The sequence below is a fragment of the Manduca sexta genome, chromosome 25 (assembly GCF_014839805.1).
Source record: "Manduca sexta isolate Smith_Timp_Sample1 chromosome 25, JHU_Msex_v1.0, whole genome shotgun sequence".
NCBI lineage: Eukaryota > Metazoa > Arthropoda > Insecta > Lepidoptera > Sphingidae > Manduca > Manduca sexta.
In genome coordinates, this window is record NC_051139.1 from 6,381,400 (window position 1) to 6,400,578 (window position 19,179).

Consider the following 19,179-nt stretch of genomic DNA (forward strand, 5'->3'; position numbering starts at 1 on the left):
TAATTTCATAATACTAGATAATTAAAGCGTATTTAATGTTTGATTTCTCAATGTTAATGAACTTATTGCGAACAATTAAATATTATTGAATACAATGAAATCGAAAATTCTCACGCCGTGAAAAATATTTTTGTTTTATAAAGAAGTTCCCACGTTTTAATTTAGATCTCTTTTTGATATCGCCATTTAGTCCAGGCCAGCTATACTCTAAGTGTGTTCCGCGGAACCCTAGGGTTCCGTGATACCTCTGTCGGGGTTCCGCAAGAATTTAGAAAAAAAAAATCAAAACACCTCTCTCAATAATAATTAGTAACTGTTACATTGTACTTTTATTATGCTGATTAATAAAAAATACACTTATAAAAACAATTGTTTTATTGTAGGGTTCCATCAAGTATTTTGCTTCCCAAAAGGGTTCCGTCATTTAAAAAGTTTGAGAACCACTGGTCCAGGCAATACTTAATAATTACACATATGTATCTGAAATTAAAAAATAATAAAAGTGCTGGCCATTTAGGAGCAAGGACGGTATCTTAAGTGCAAGAATGCTTTTAAATGCTTTTTAATTATATATCTATAGCATTCGATCCACACAATATAGTCCTTGGAACACACTACTTTAGTAAAAATAGAAATCGTGAAATTTACCCTTTTTATATTACTTTCAAGAGACTCGTTGGTTGCGTAGTTGTATTAAGGTACGATTGCAGTGATGAGGTCTCGGGTTCGATCTCCGGGTCAGGCAAAAGGCGTGTATGTTCAAGAATATTGATAACCCAGGCCTCTCAGTGGCAAATTTTTACGCTGCGTCGCTTTTACTCATAGGTCTCTTTACTTTGCCCTAATTTATTTTGGGCAGAATAACAAGGAAGTAGGTCACGTAGTGAAAGTGATCTAAAGGCGCCTAAAATGGATGCAATTTTAAGTCCGTAGTAAATAGATTCTCTTGACTTGTTTAGTTAGGTCCACTACAACCCTTGTATCAGAATAAAAAGCACTCTAAATCTTTAGGCATAAATAACGACAAGCATTTAAGATACGCGCGCTGACCGCTGTAAAAATGTAGATCGGGATTATATCGCGTTTTAGTTGCGTTTGAAGCGCGTCGTCAGCGCGTTGAAAATACGCCAACATGGGCTCCAAGAAGAAAAACTAACCGTAACACTTGAGCATAAAGTTCAACAGGCCTTCGTACGGGTTATTCGAGTACAGAGACATACAAGGGCTTGGATTCCCGTTCTAGATCGCCTTAACTACGCGGCGTGGTTCAACGGCCCGTATTGTGGCATGGAGGACTCTTAGCCTCATTGATATGCGGCGCGCAACCTAATCTCATCGGAAGACGAGCTTTAGCTTATGCGATATCCACAGGGTTAAGTGTGTAACGAGATCAATGACTTCTACCGAAATATTTGCAACCTTGAGCTATTTATCATTAGAATCCAAAGCTGGTTGCACAAGATAAGTGGTTGATAGCACTGATGATTCATAAGTTCTTGTTTTTAATATAATAATGTTATTATCTAGACGTATGTAGGTGTTCAATCCAATAATGCTTCTTCTAAACCATCTCTATCTACAGTATGCAATGTTTATTACCAAGGCGCCACACCGTGTCGGAGTAATTAAAGAACATAACTGTTGTTCATATCTAGAGCACGGGTTTGTTTTCAAACAGATATACTTATAAAAATAGGTATTTAAATGGTTAAAACTAATAAATCAAGTAATAAACAGGAACATTTGACTTTTGACGAAAAGGACCGCGATAATGGACATAAAACGCATAAGCAAACTACAAAGGAAGTTATTTATTTAAAAACAATATTTCACGCTCTTCCTGGCGATGTTTTACGTAACTGTATAATGTAGCAGGATAAACCCAATTGTCTAGACATGGACATTCAATACCCAGACAAGGCAAAATATATATATCCGAGATTTATTCTAAAAACACAAGAGTTTTCTTATGCTTACGCGAATGTTAGACAATAAATTTAAATTATTTTTCAGATTTTAATCCACAAAATAGTTTAATTTTCACACAAGAGTTATTTGAGCCTAAATTATTTTCTTTTATATACCAAAACATTGCCCTACAAAGCTGCGTACATTTGTCTTGCGATATCATTAGCCAAACAATAAAGAATACGGGTAATGGGATCTGTATCCACCGCATTGGGGAAATTGAGAAATACTGCCGTGTGATTACATTTGTACTGCATAAACAACTTAATGTTGACAAAATTGCAATTCGTATGTTCATAATTATATCGTAGCTGGGTGAATGACACCGAACGGCACGAAGGATACGAGCGGGACAGTGGGCAAGGGAAACTTGATCACCGAAAGTAAACGAGAACATTGTAACGTGTATTGACTAGCTTTTGCTCGCGCCTTCGCCCGCGTGAACGAGTTTTCCGCGATAAAAATCCCGCTATACATTTCCCCGGAATAGAACGTAGCCTATAACTTTCCCAGAGTCTTAAACTATCTTCATACAAAATTTCATAAAAATCCGTTCAGTATATTTTAAAAAAATCAGGCAGAAAAGCGAACGTTGTTTTATAATATGTAAGGATTTTGGAGTTAATACAACTATATTAATAAATAAAATTTAAGTCTGTCTGTATTATTATCTTCTTAAAATTACTAATCCAAAAAAATGTTTGAAGGTAACACAGAAACTGCTATGAATTTGAATTAAAAAAAAAACAATCGAATTGAGAACCTTCCACTTTTATCGAGGTCGGTTAAAAAGGTATACAGCTACTTTAACCCAGAAAGTACAAACTAAGCATGTTCTTCACGAGGGTGAAGTCGCGGATAACACGTAGTTTATAAAATCTTTTTCCTATCAAGCTCCTGCGAGGTGAGTGATTATTCCCAGTACGCAGGTAACCAAACAAAACCCGCCTTATATTTTTTGTGTCTGTCAGTGTTAATCTCCGGAATTCGTGAACCATTTTGACGGGAATTCCATTAACGAGTAGATGAGTTTTGGTGAGTAATCTAAGCTACATTGTATCTAGGGAAAGAACTTTCTAGAATGTGAAAAATGACACAAAATGCTAATGATTAATCAAACGAGAAACAATATTTTCATAAAATTAATCATGTTGAAGTTTTAATGTTTATAGCAGTAGCTATGGTAGAACAAATTATAGAAATTTTAAAAAGAAATTGACAGTAAAAATAGGAAGTAAACAAAATAATCTATTTCCATTTATGCGTGTAGTTTGAATGAGTAGAAAACACTGATCATGAGTAGTTAATGAGGTATATCATTTATAATATAGCAAACATGTTTTCTTACACGCTGCATTCTTAAGCGCTATCATTAAAAACATTAAATGCAATGAAAAATACAATGATACAGTTATTACAAGAAAATCTTTATTGCTCAATTAGAAAAGTAATCAGAAAACGGGATTCTTTACATTTAATTAGGATATAGATTGCCTCGGCATGTATCGGTGACTGCATGCGCCGTACGGCAGAGCTCTGAGATCCTCGGTTCGAATCCCGGGTCGGGCAAATTGATATTTGAGTTTTTCTGCTAATTATCAGCTCGGAGTCTGGAATAATTTATGCTCGATATGGCGATAGGCTTGCCACTTATCACATCATGGGACAGATCACGGAACACACTTGGCAAAAAGTGGGCGCTCTGGTTGGGCCTTTGCATACCACTTCGGGGATAAATGCGTGATGCTGTGTTTGTGTAATTAGGATTTTCGAATTAGAATTCAACATTTAGTATAGCATGTAGTTAATTGTTATCCATTTGTTTTCACACTACTTCAACGCATACGCATAACAGACATTGTACACATGTTTTTAAATATTTTGCGTTGTTATAACAAGCTATCATGCCGCGCCGGGCCGCATGTCTGACATGGTAACCCCCTTTGAGGGTTCAATCACGGCCAAATCGTGTCCAAAGCCACGTTTGATCAAGCGTTGATTGATACGGGAATCAAATGTAGGAATTGCCGTTTGGGGAGATGTAGGAACTCCCGTTCGAGGAGACTGACTTTTAGTCATTTAAGTTGATGGTTAGTTAATTCAGAAATTAGATTAAGTCTTTAAAGAAGATTAGGATTTACATGGGTTTTTATTAGTAGGATATGAACATCAACTATATATTAGATACCTACATAAAGACGTTATACCTACATTAAGGTTCAATAGAGTTTTTAAAGCTTGCGTTAAATTAAAAAACGAAATTGAGATAAGACGTACAGAGTGTACCGTACCCTATACCTGAAGACTAGTATTGCATTTATCCGAACCACGATTCAAGATAAATAAAAAATACATGACAAAATGTTTTAAAGCCAGAATCAATAGCCATATATCTGTAGTAAATAAGTGATTAATCCGACGAAACACTACTAACTAATCAATTAACACAACTATACAGTATAATCAGAAACGCAGCGGGCATAATAAATAATCAACTTATTTACACTGACGCTATTAAAATTAATGTCCGTTTGAAATGAATACTGTTCAATTGTAGTTTAAATATTTGTCATCAACAGAAAGTAATTTAATACTGATATATTTAAAATGCACACAGATTACACGTGCGTTATTACAATTATCAATTCCATTGTACGTTTCGACTTTACGTATAGCATCTACAATGAATCTTCGCTAAAATTGACGCAGAACTGGAATAATTATAACGGTGTGAGTAATATCAAGCAGTAGTTAATATAAGGCTGCTAAGATGAATAACGTTTAGTGATTTTTAGTATAAATTACATGTACTCCCGCAGTAGGGCATAAATTGGGTGAAGTCAATATTCCGTAAAGATATCGATCAGTTTTACGTTAAACCACAAAGTCAGCCTTGTAACCGTAGCCCGAGGTGCTCACCATCGCCTCTAATATTGTTCAACGTGTAATGAACTGTGTAATTTGGAGCAAAATATTTAAAACATTTCATGTAACGTGAGTTACCAATAATGATAACAGCATTCACTTAAAGTATTTATGGCAATCCATTACATATGAGCAATAAATGTGTCGTCATTTCAAGGCAAAAATATTTCATATATAACATTCCAATTTAACCAATACATATTAGTACTAATACAGTTGTTTTGTTTAAAAAACAAGAAAACATCGCCAAGATAGTGTCTAAAGAATAATTTTGTCTGAGGCTTACTGCGAAGCCTTACAAATTTTGTAAGAATTGATCCGGTCACGACCGTCAGCGGCAAATTACACGCGTCGGAGGATACCAACAACACTGAACAACTCTATCATCACTGAAACACATATTAGGATTCATCAATCAATTATGCATCAGTATTGAAGCCACTAAACAAAATAATATCGACACATCACTTGCCTATTCTCTGACTCTTTATCAAAAAGAAGCTGAATCTCATCTGAGCGACGGAGACTCGGAACCTGATGCGACACATCCGCAAGCGCGTGCGTCGGACGTGCACTGAGATCCGACAGCTCCGACATCCTCTCACAACCCGAGACGCCCATCACCACGTAATATTACAGACACAGACTTACTGGACCGAAAAAATCAAACCGATTTTACGCACCGACGACCGTAAACTACACGATCAATGTTTAAAAACAACTTACGCACACCTAGTTTCCAATCACGCGACAGCAATATGACAGTTTGAGAGCGCACGTTTACGTTCTCAGCTAAGCGGACGGTCATGAGCTCGTCTCGCGTGGTTATTCTGTATTAATTGATGTAATTACCTCGGAATCCGAAGCACTGCATACTTCGGCGCACGCGGCAGCATGCGCCGCCCGTGACCACACTGATACTAGTGTTGTCGCGTTCCGACATCGCATCACCCCTTGACATACGACCTTTGTACACTGCATACAAATGAAACGTATGCGTTCGTAGTTATCACTGAGTACTCAGGTTGACGGTAAAACTTAAAAGTTACGCTACACCACAAAACGCGCGTCACGCCGGTAGTGGCGAGTTTGAAATGCTAACCCATTGCAAAGCGTTATCAGTGACTCTCCTGTAATCAATAAGATAAAACTCTGATCACATCAAGATGAATATTGTATCAGGCATTTTGAACTCGGATTACGAGCTATCACACGTTATAATAATCCGGCTATGGGCGGGTGAATTGACAATGTGGAGATTTTCCATGATTATTGATAAGTTACCCATTGGTACCAGAATGTATCTCCTGAATCCTCTAATAACCAGCATAAATCAATAATGTCTCATAATGTATACTTGGTAGCTATAGATAGACACGCTTATAACATTTACAAGGACGCATGGCGTATATACAAATAACTAGTTTAGATAAAAAAAATTAGAAGCGAGCATAGATGCAAACGAAGACCGCTCAGGCAAACCTTATTCAAACAAAGTATTTAATAAACAATGAAGAAGCGTAAATATTCTGGAGGTGAAAATAGTTAAAAAAAAGTGCACAAAACTCGATTGGAATGAAGGCAAACATCCGAATCGTTTAGTTCCGATACTGAGACAAACGGGGCCACCGCGGTTCGGAATGCCAGCAAACAGACTGTAACCGAACATAGCCGCTCAAAAGTTGGACTCAGGGCTGACAACATAATGAATACAGTATGCGAAAGAAATTCTTATAAATATACTAAAGATGATTAAATCACAAATCAAAAATAAATTGCACGCATTGAATTTAAAATTATACGCGTAAACGTTAAAGAAGACGCTTTAGAAATTTTGGGGTGCGAAGGGTAGAGTTGCGTAGTATAAATATTTGTACAACGAATATTTACATCAAGTAACTTTGGGTCCAGACGAAGTAAAGCAGGACTTTTATGTTTACCCAACACTTGGCTACACGCATACGATGCAAGATGGGAGTAAACAATCAGTTTGTCCTATTTACTGGTTCATATAACGTAAACTAAATGTATCCATGATGGCGGCTCTTAACCTACGAGTTGTTTCTCAATTGAGATGACACGCTTTTAGCGCCGACCTATATATTTTGGTACTAAAGAAGGTAGGGCTTGACTCTACACAGTTTTTAACAACAGCTGACCTAGAGACTCGGATACAAAATGTTGATAGAAATATGAGTGGTATTTACCAAGTATACATGTTTATTATTGCTTTTTTTGTCGATAACGTGTGACAATTGACTACTATAGGTTCTATTTCAATGCTTTTTGTAGATAAAGCAAGTACAGGTCTGATAAACCGTGGATGATGCGTTAAACTTAGTTTAATATACTCGTATATCTATTGGTCTTATATTGACCTACGTCAACTGGGATACCTACCAAAGTACCTATCTATTAATTCAGAAATAAATGTATATAGGTATATAACGTTATAATCTACAATATACATAATAAGTAACTCGATATAGTTATAGTTCACACGCATACTCACAACAATCCAAGAGATAAAAAATCATAACATGCAGTACAATAGTGTGATCGTTTCAGGGCATAATTATTTAATTTGTATCACGAAATAATCAACGCTAACAGAAAACAATCGGAACTTGACACGAGTACGAATATTCAATAGGTGCGCAAAAACCAATGGACGCAAGCCTGGTAATGTTCTCCACCTGACATACAAACGTGAGAGTTTCTGTTTTATTACAAACTAGCTTGCCGGCAACTTTGTCTGCGAGGAAGTCCGGAACCGGCGAAATTACCAAACAATAAAAAATGGAATGTGTTATTCCTGACTCTTGGACCGTTCCGCGCTTCCATGACTCTGGGCCAAGACTCGCCGGATTATAACACAACTGTGTGATACATTGCGATGAAATGTACATAGTACATTTTCGCTGCATTTTAAAGGAAGGAAAAGCATAGCTTATAAAATATCGTAATACCGCGGAATTTTGTACAGTCCTTTATGCATTTGTCGACTCACCAATCCACATTTAACCAGTGGACTTTTATGATCTGGTAAACAATCTTTACGTCACAATGCAATTAGCCAGAACATTGTACATAATATACACAAGCTTTTAAAAAAATTTAAAAACGCCAAAAGTTTTAAAGTAGCCCCTTCATTTTTAAATATGGTAAAAAAATTGGGACATTACTTATTACAATAAACAGTATTGAGTAGTTTGTTCATATTTCATATCCTGTCCGTAGTATAGAATTTAAGAGTGGATACAATTGTAGCTTGTCTTGAGATTCTTCACACGGAACGGCGGATTAAGGGCATGTACTGAGGCAACTCAGGTTTTCGAGAGCAGCTTATATGGAACACTGCACTTTCAAAAGGGCAGATGACACTAAGGAACTAAAAAATGGCGGAACTGGAACTAAAAAATGGCGGAACCCGAATTAAATTACTCTATTCTTTGGAAGCGTCAAGATTTTAAGTATTATTACTCAACATGGTGAATTTGCTATTGAATAAGGGATATATGAAAAAGATTTACATCAAGCAGCTGTCGTGCGACCAGCAAAATAACGTGTTTAATTTCCATAACGGGTTGTGAAGGGATGCGACTGAATATAAACTATGGTCAAGTGTAGTGCGAACGGTGTCCTTTCTAGATTTTGATAACAACGAAATAATCTTTTTTAGAAAATCAGCGAATTATGGCTATAAAGTTGTATTTTTAAACATAAAATGAAGAAATGATCTAAAGCTTAATGAAGTTTTGTGTGATTTGCTTTTATGTCTACGCATAGAAATTTCAATGCTCTAAATATGACCTATAGTGTTTCAGTTATATCTATTTTGTTTAGAAAGTGCATCTTCAAAATTTATATCTGAAAACATACCAATCTATAAAATATTCAATTCATACTGATAGTAACATTACAGCCGCCTTATTAATATTCAATATAATTAATACTCATATATTACGCCGGTATAAATGTTGACCTTCAATAAAACTTGTATTGACGCTGCGGTGTTGCTGCCGGCCGGCATTTGCTCATCCATTGTCTGATCGACCTTGCTCTTGCGCATACCTTGCGTACGCGACCAATAAACGCAAATATATGTATGTTTTACATTAGTGCATATTTCATTAGGATTTTTAAAAAATATTATCACACAATCAAGACGAACGAAAATTTTTACATGGCGAAATGGCTGTTGGAGTATATTGGAATGTTTCTTCTCTTAAACTAACAACTTTATATAAATTATATAATCAAGAAACGAAAAATATTACTAAGTAAAATAACTACCGGACGTAATGGCAAATTCAATGCAATAGGTATTAAAACAACAGCCAATCAAAGACAAGAAATTGAAATATTGTCATCAGTTACAGTCGGCGAGGAAATCAATTGGATACACAAGCCGATAGAGAAACGCGAGTCACGATGAAGGGTTTTTACTGGGTGTTAGGCGATGTAAATCTAAATCGAACATTTTATGATTATTAAGTATACCAAAGGCTAGGCTTCCTCAGGCAGTAACGGAAGACGTTATTCAAAAATATTGTTTCCTGGCTTTATAAAGTCGGCAACGTGACGGGAAGATAAAGTATTTACATTAGTAGACAATTTTACTTCTATACTAATAAAATTGGAAAAGAGTTCAAAAAGGATAGGTACATCTCTTCGTAAGCTAACATAGTTTAATGAAAGTATCTGCATGTAGTAAAAGCATGCCTATCTTTTGATGCTTGAGATAATTATGCCGATCTGCTAAATTGTTTTTCGTCTCGCTTAAAGGATCCAATATAGTAAGATAGAAGGGGCACTTGTGAAAATTCTGGCTGTTGCATAGAGTAATTATGCACTCGTTTGAAAAGGCTAGTTTTATTTAGAAATTCAGGAGAGCTACGAAAAGATTTTCAAAATTTAAACAGAATATATTTCCTTTTATCTTTAGTACCTATTAAATTAATTGGAAAATTTGAGTTACTAAAGAACATTCAATTTTGTCGATTTGTAATTTTCGTTTAACATTTTTAGCAATTGCTTACGGCTGTGCACCAATAAATAAATTTAAATGCCAACAAGGTATTTTCTCGCGTTTGACATTTGAAATGGTTAGACGCGCTACTAATATAGACCCAATAGCATTGAAGACATGTTATCATATGAGTATTCATATTTTTTTATCTACATACCTAATAACACGTGGACAGTTGGGTAACAGGTTCTATAACATTGTAGTTTTGTCTGCTATTTTATCGTATGTTATTAATATTAAGACATTCAATATTGTTTTTATTAAGATGATATATTTTGTTAAGTCTTCGTACGTTTTGTCATATTTTTTTTTTCTGCTAATTGCCATCGAATTTATACATGCATGTTCTTACAGTTAGGTACCCTGACATTTAATTTATGCAGAAAGAACTGATGTAAAATGTAGTGAGTCCAGACTGTTATAAAAAATTTGGAAGCGTCGAAGTAGAATTATTTGGCCTGCTAAATTCTCCAGAGACACTTCTACAAAGAACATGAAAAAGATAACGTGTGCGTGCTCAGAACTACATATAATTTTCTACGTCCTCGCGAACTATCAAAGACATTTCGGGAATAGGCAAGAAAATCCCAATACGATTCCCTTCATTTTCTACTATTGGATCTTTCATGCGGAATATGAAGTATTTAGACTAGGTGGCAACTGGCATAGTCATGGGGACTGTGGATGGAACAATGGCCTTGCTGGAGGACTATATCTTTGGACTGCTTCTCACATGTACTAAGGTTACAAGTGTGAAGAAAAATAGTAAACAAATTGTTTATTTATCTTTTGTCATTTAGCTCAAGGCAAGACTCAAGTTTTGAAGTGGGAATTTAGGGCAAAGCGGAAATTTAATATAAATAGTCCCAATAATTTCAACACATTACACAAGTACTTACATACAAAAATATTATGTACCTAAGTTCCACTGATCCTTATCGGTACAACAATGTATCTAGACGATTAATTTTCACAAGTAGGTAACTATGAAGTATGGAACACACAATGTTGTACGTTCTATGAAACTATGAAGTTTGAAGCGCAACATTCCATTAAGTTATCTAAGTCACGGTCGCGCATCACAATAGCCAGATAACATTTTGCAGTAGAACTATACAACAGTTTGTGGTGACATTATCTGGGTTGACAGTTGGTCGCTAGTCTTCGGAAAGTGCTTTATGTTGGTATTTTCTAATATAAATAGAGAGTAAAATGGTTTACTGGTTATGATGCTGTTGGAAATGGAAATGAAGTAACATTATTGGTTCATAAAAAAAACATGGTAAAATATTGTGTAGATTCGTTTTCACGGTCAGTTTTACGGTCTCTAGAGATTGTGCTAGAGGTTTACATGATTTTAATAATATAGCGTCATCTAGTCTCGCGCGGAAATCTTTTTTTCAGGTAGTAACAGACTTCTCAATTCAAACATGGATAAGTATTGAAATATATTGCGAACAGTGTGTATACGGTATACAATTATCCATTAATGCTTATTGTTTTTTTAAATTAATAAATTCTCTACTTGATTCTAAACTATATTATAATCAATTACCATGTCCGATTTTACACATGATTTCACGGGATATGCTTGTGTGGCCAACCGCATCAATTAATCCATGATAAAAGAACTAATCAATTAGAATTACTCGAGTGTTATTTGGACATTAGGTTTTTAATTCTACTCCGAAAGCCGATAATATAATGCCGTGACTAAAAAAGGTACAAAGACGAAGTATGAATTGATATTGGTTAATAAAAAAAACTTGACCTGATAATGTGGAAAGTCAATTTAGTGGTTGAAATGACACCAATCGTTAACAAAAGTTAGGAAGCAAATTGCTAATAAATTGACAGAATTGATCTCTACCCTATAAATATTTTATGAAGTGAAGTCATTGTTTTTATCATGGAGTCTTTAACTAATTTTCTAACAGACTTCAAAAAAGGAGGAGGATATCAATTTGGCGTGAATGTTTTTTTTTATTTTTACGATAAACTAACACGAGCGATTGTGAAGCATACATCGATATTGCAGAACGGAAAGGATCTGCTCTTCCAGGATATGTCCTAATGTAGAGTAAGGTTAACCTTAATGAATTGTAAACTGTTACTTTATTTTTTGCTCATTTTCATTGTTACTTTGTTTCGGCAAGCGAATAGTAATACTTATAAGAATGATGTACATGTTGATAGTTAACGAATTTGTAGAAATTTGCTGTGTAACTAAAGAATATGACGTAAGTAAGCACCATCAAATATTTACTCTGGTTTGTAAGGAGTTATATAATCTTTGTAGATGCGTATATTTTGTTTGTCATTGACTTCTAAATACATGTAGGTTTGTAAAAACGCGTCTATTTTGATGAATAATTTCGGTCTATTTTTGTACCACATTGGTAAGGTTTTTAGATTTAATGTATTTTGGATATTGTAACACAAACCCCGTGTAAATACTTTCTGCTAAATGTTTATCAGTAATTGCCGCAATCTTCTTCAGTTTTGCCTTATCGCCACATAACATAATGTTCAAGCTGATTGCAAATGATTTGTCTTAGTTTTTACAATCGCTCGCCGACGATCAATTCCCTTTGGGAGACCCAATACTCTATGACGTGGCTGAACGATTAATGTTCTGCCAAGCATGATAGCTGGATTATAATAGTGGTTAACGATTCGGATTTATCCAGTCCAAAAAATATCGACATTAGACTTTATCGTCGATGCAAAAAGTAGAATATCAAAGAAACCATAATAACAAAAGAGAAATTTCATTTCTCTGATATACGCTATTTATCACGTCAATCAGTCAATATTCTCATAATTTATTTTAGTCCCAGATAAGATAAGTAAGAAAATATCAAAGATTGCATTCATAATAAAACATTATAATGGGACATTTTTATTCACAAAAGAAAAAATTATACATACTATCACTATCAAATACACATATTTGTTAATTCGTTTGTAATATTTTATAGGGTGTGAAATATTATTTTAAACCAATGTTTAAACGCATCCGCAAGTATCAATAATTACCTTTAGCATTAGGAACTCCTGCAGTCATTTTTATATGCTGACTAGTTTATTGTCCGAAGAAGGATTTACTTGCGAATGGAAGTTGTAGAACTCTTGATTGGTTGAGGGAAGACTAAAGATTCGATCCGACATTATCAGGTGTGAAAGCCACAGCAAGCGCAAGTTTTAAGTTCTACGTTCCTTTTGCTTTTCTGCAAAACTTAATTATTTCATTAAATACAGTGAAGTCGAAATGCATTTGAATCGATGATAATAAAAATGACGATAATTTTTATATTTAATTTAGTCAATATGACTTTTTTATAAATATGTTTTATGGTTTACGACAAACCCGCCTAATAACTGTAAACTCTCTGTATCTATTTCTTGAGTAAACGTGAGTTTTGGCATTTTTTAAAACTCCGTGGATCAGAACTGGCACCTAGAACTTCACTAGATCAATGAAATTGGTATTCATGTTGTTACTGGGTACTACAATCAAAGAATGGGCGGCAATTGAATGTGGATGGACAAAAGGCGGCAGGAAGTGCTCTATATATACGTGGATAACTAAATATACAGATCTACTATCGAGCGGGGATAATAGCAGTATCAGGAGTATCTGCTAATGATTTTATAAAATGAATTAAATTAAATTGCACGTTCCAGTCTAACAATATAGTTAACGACAAAAACATACCTTATATCGTCTTTAATTTATAACAAATTTAGGGAAATCCATTACTCATTCCACAAAGGTCCATTATGAACAGCTAATCGAAAACTGTCATGTCAACTCGCACGATACAAACCACAAAATATGGATGATTTTTGTACATTTATGAATATTGCGTTTTGAACATCCAATTTTATTAACCAATATAGTCGAAAATACCAATAAAGTCCTGTGTATTAGTGTATATTAGATTTACGTGTCTGAAATATTACTAACTACATTCCACACTAATCACAACTACACAAATCACAAATAGACACAAACTATTACAGCTTCAATATAAATTATTCTTCTGTCCATCCCACAGGAATTAAAGACTAACTTTCCTTCATAAAGGTTTATTCAATTATGTACCTTACAGTATTTAAGCAATCTTACCTGCCATAATTTATTTTAATGAACAGGATGTACCTTTAACTCTCAGGCTTCGGATTCTAATGCTACACGCTATAACGCCACTAAGCAGATTTCATTAAACCCGTTAGTCTACTCAGGAACACTTGTATTACGTTAATGTTATTAAGGGACTAACCTATATCTAAGTATATTGTTTTATATCACTTCAGTAGAGTCATAATCAAATATAATTTTAAGAAAGCGTTTGAAATCTGACGGTAAAAGTTTGTTATGCTTCAATGAACTCAGGGATCTGTGATGAAAATTATGTAAATAATTTTCAAATACGCATCGAGTTTTTAGAAACTATTTTATGAACACCAAAAATATTTATTTAAATATGCAAATTAATTATGTAATATTATTCAAAAATAAAAATATTCAAAACCAAAACAATACCTCTTCCGAACGTTATCTCCAACTTGTTCGGAACCTCGAAACGTATTCTCATATCACTCGGCTGACTGTCACATGTGGCCCTTGAATTGTCCAACTTCACTATTGACGACAGAATGTCGAACGATTTAAATGAACTATCGAACGAAAGCGCCGTCCGGAGCACTGGGGCGGATCGGATATTCGTCGGTGACAACAGAAAGCGGACTGGCGGCAGAGTGCAGACGGCAGTCCTTCCGCGCTGGGATGGCTCCCGCCGCGCCGGCCTACATACACGCTCGCACTACGCGTGAGATGTGATGTAATCTGCATGTGACGAAATTAACAGATTACAACTGTTTTGATAACGCGTCACACTAACTCGTTTTATGTTAACACTTGTCTTTTACTGCTAAAATTTTCACAACCGTCTAGTTTTTAATGTCTGAATCGTTACGACTAATGACCGCAGTTTGTAACTGTAAATAAAGATTGCGTGTTGCCCGCGCAAAGGGATCTACGGCGACGCTAGGGGAAACTTAGGTTCTTAAGTTCTTAAGTTCTTAAGTTCTACGTTAAATGACGGTTAAGTAGAAGGTACCTATTATAGGTATCCATTTTATTTATTTTTAAAAAAATTCAGATTTATAATATATATACCAAATATTTCAATATCCTGTTATATAATTTTACTTATAAAATTCGTATTTCGATTTAAATTGTTGAATAAAATAATTTGCTCATGAGTTTATGAGTATATCATGTCTTTTTAACATATATCCAGTATCCAATATGAAACTTATTAAAACATTGATAAATATTTTTCTTTCTTAACGTAGTCTACTTGAAAAAAGTTTACTCGTCATGAAACAATGGCTTTTCCTCGTCAGCGTCAGTTACTTATTAGTTATACTAATTTAAGTTGTCCGCCCTGAAAATCGAACCCAGAAATTTACGGTTCACTGCCTGAGAGCGTCCCTTGTTATAGAATAGACAATCGAAACACTATCATTATGGTAAATGTATAGAATAAACGCATTGTTAAAATACAAAGCCTTTAATCAAAATGGAAGTTATTTTTATTACAATATGTCATTAGATAAATCTTTGAGCAAATCGAGCCCGCCTTTCAGGATATTTATAATTTTGTTCGACGAAACCGTTTATAAAAAATCTTTCATTAATAAGTTACAATACTCTTGAATCATATTTGATTTAATACCTACTTGTTCTTAGGGAAATCCATTATTTAAAACAACCATTACAATGCCTGCGCCATATTTTTATAAAGACCTATGACGTAGAGCTGCGGCACATACCGTAGTCCAAAAGAGAAATATACTTACATAAAACTCTGAATATTCATAAACGCAACCAAATATATTCCAAACACTACTGGAGACATACAAAACTAGTAAACACAATTCATCACTATATTTACAGGGATTAACGTGGGTTACCGTACAATAACCAATTAAGTGGTATTTACGCGCGGATAACCGAATCTCATTACAATGATACAACTTGTTTACACGTTAGTATGCTCTATGAATAACAAAATATGGAAACTTCTTTATGAACCTTCAATGTTAAGATGTTACAAACTTTAGTTTTGTATTAGTAGTTAGCGGATAATCTAAGTTTTATAGTGAGAAAGAAATACTCGAAAGAAAGGAAATAACAAAAAATAGCTATAAGTTACATATTATATTTAAAGCTGAATGACTATGCAACTTAGAAAGGCCCAGAGACGGCCTTTGCGGGTAGTGAACTGGGCAACCGCCCGGGGCCTCGTATAGTGCTTGGAGGACCTCTTTAACCTTTTTCGATCTTAGCGACGAAACTAAAACCAGGGACCTTTTTTTTTCTCTCGCCCAGGGCCTCGCGTCATTTAGGCCTGCCTGCCACTTATTCCTGCATTGAATGTGTACCCAAAATAGGAAGTAACCATTGAAACACGTTGCGTTGATTTCATTTTGTAATGTACTATTTATAACTGCATGTTCATATCCCGACTAGGAAGTGTAAGCTGATTGGATTGGATACCGCACTGGAATACCGTAAACTTTACTGGCCTTTTTACTACGATGAGTTTATGTTCTCGGCGTCTCTGAATCGAATCAGTAGCGACTATCCTTTTATTTCCGTATGTATTTTAATAACATGGGTTTATAGAAATGTTAATGGGGTTGGTATTAGATTTACTATTAATCATGACTCAGGGAAAAATAGCACATTTCTATAATGTCGCAATCAGCTTTTTACCAATAGTTGTTTAGGTCCCAGGAACTTTACATAGACATTATAGAAGATATTACTAAAAAAGAATCAGTATGCATTTATTTTATATTTGCCGTGTTTATACAGGTGTTTGTTTTGCCATAATTTCAGAGATTACACGATCCAAAGCAATGATAATACTGCTTAGATAGCATACAAAACAAAAATATTATGAACACCCAACTTCATTCCTTGAATACAATAATGAATGAACACTTCTCCGACGATTATAAATCTTTATTTTCTCGTATACATATAATAATAATAGTATATATGTACACATATAGTATAGTGCTAATCCGTTATGGTCCCAAATAAATAATGCCGAGCAAATGTCATCTACAGTCGGGTCAATACCATTATAGTCCTACGTACTAGATTAACTACGCCTACCTTGTTAACCGAGAATGATCAAACCGGTTTTCTAAGTGACATTTTGTTTCGCTATTATGATACACTGCTACTGCTAAGTAACCTGAATTAGTAGAAAGAAAGTTTGAACTTTATAGTCATTGTTATATAATATTATTTACGTATCTAATTTTATTAGGACCCACTTATTTAAGGATATTATAAAATGTATTAAAACAATATTCAAATAAGAAAAAATATCTAATTTTAAAATGTAGTTCAATATTTTTAATTTTACTTTTACGGACGACCAACACTTCATTCCGTCCCGTGACCATGAATGCGGCAAATACTTGGAAACGTCGCGTCGGGAGAAAAATAAAATAAAAAAAACCGCGATAAAGTCCAAAAACTAATTTTATTTCAATGTCTAAGATTCGAGTAAACATAAGAAATCATTATATAATCAAATTGATTTGGGTTGAATTACGGTTGAGAGAAATTATAGGGCTCTACATTGTTGGTAACTTAAAAAATAAATGTATCCGAAAATCCCAAGGCATATATAATTATAATAGTAACAATAAATGAATTTAAATTAAGATTTTGCTAAAGGTATGCTTAGTATTAATAAAATTTAATGTTCAATTTTGATTTCAGTTCGTCATAGCCCGCATCAGAATGCTCTATTGTATGCATAAGTCATTGTTTAGTCGAATATTTTCATAATGTATTTAAGGATAAATCCAGGACTACTTGATACAATAGGAGCCGCTGTACCGTCGATCTATATTCATGAATTCATATGCTTGTAAGTGGGAGAGGAACTGCTACGCTGGTTTTTAATGAGTCGATCGATTTTGTTGTTGAGGTGCATAAAGTTGAGATAAATTATGGTTTTGGATGTAATAGAAAATAGATGCTATTAAAACTTGAAGAGAAAACGTTATACCCTTTTTTAAGGACATTGCGCGCACGGATGAGTGCATTTTGGCATGATTAAAGATCATAATAAAAAAATCAAAATTAGGTATAATGTGTTTTACAAATACATTAAATTCAGTAGTCGAATTTTAGTCATAAGTCTCATTTATTACACACATACACGCACGCACGCACCTCATGCCTTTATCCCGGCAAGGGAATACAGAAGCGCAACCAATGCAACCATTTTTCATCGTGTGTGTTCCGTCCCATAGTGTGATAGGGGTCGCGCCTACCGCATTATAGGGCACACGTTTCAGATTTCGGTGTGAAAGAGTAGAAACTCAAATATAATATTGCCCAACCTGGGATTCCAACCCAGAAGATCAAAGCAGTTTCATACTTCGCACGTAATATAAATATACCAACGAGACGGGCAATTCAATAGTTCAATTCATTATCCAGAAATTATTACGATACTCCAATTTTTTACATAAATCTAATATTACTATTTGCGTAAAAACTTTGTGAACGTTTTGTAAATTCGACCTGAATGTACATATTTACAGTGTAAGGAGGATATTTGTAGAACTATAAAAGAACATATAAAAAATTTCCTTAATAGGTAGATATTGATCTAGATTACATCTCATTCCTAAATTAGAAATAATGCGTCTAGTGTCTCGACAGTAGTCTAGGTCAATGTCGTACGACGGACGGAATGTCGTACGATTTACAAAAAGGCCTCGTCTATCGATAAATCGTTATCTAAGTTATTGTTATCGTCTCGCTAAACGTTAATATATAGCTACAATGTTGTTAAAGATAATTCAGCAGTAACTTTAATTATAAAGCACATTTGTATAAATGCAGTAAGAATATTTACACATAAATAAGTTATAGAGTAGGTATATCTTGTGGACTAATAAAACTTCTATTTGTATCAATATACTTATTAGTTCATATCATCTGAATAAAACCGTACCGCAGTTTTTATTTCAAAAAACCGTGTAAACATAAGTAAGTAGTATGTTTACAAAATTCCTTAAACTTCGTAAGATATAGGCTCATAACTAACAAAACACTATAAAGTACTTCTAACAGTTCTTTAAAAACGTAAAGTTCAGCAAACTAGTTCACAACTAATCTAGATATAGTCGCAAGTCTGTTTTGT

The 19,179-nt window shown here is 34.4% G+C and overlaps 1 protein-coding gene across 7 annotated transcripts in view; it reads right to left on the reverse strand.

Moving 5' to 3' along the window:
• The window catches only part of LOC115441277 (guanine nucleotide exchange factor DBS), a 106,569-nt gene that overhangs the window by 71,672 nt on the left and 15,718 nt on the right, over positions 1 to 19,179 (reverse strand). For 2 of the 7 annotated variants that reach the window (XM_037442655.1, XM_037442653.1), the window contains exon 1: positions 14,475 to 14,721. The exons of 3 other annotated variants lie outside the window; for them this stretch is intronic. In XM_037442655.1, coding sequence (XP_037298552.1) covers positions 14,475 to 14,526 — 52 coding nt within the window. In that variant the 5' untranslated portion in view covers positions 14,527 to 14,721. Of the gene's footprint in view, positions 1 to 5,745; positions 5,897 to 14,474; positions 14,722 to 19,179 lie in introns of those variants that run through there. 2 more of the 7 variants (XM_037442651.1, XM_037442652.1) reach the window with 2 other exon arrangements.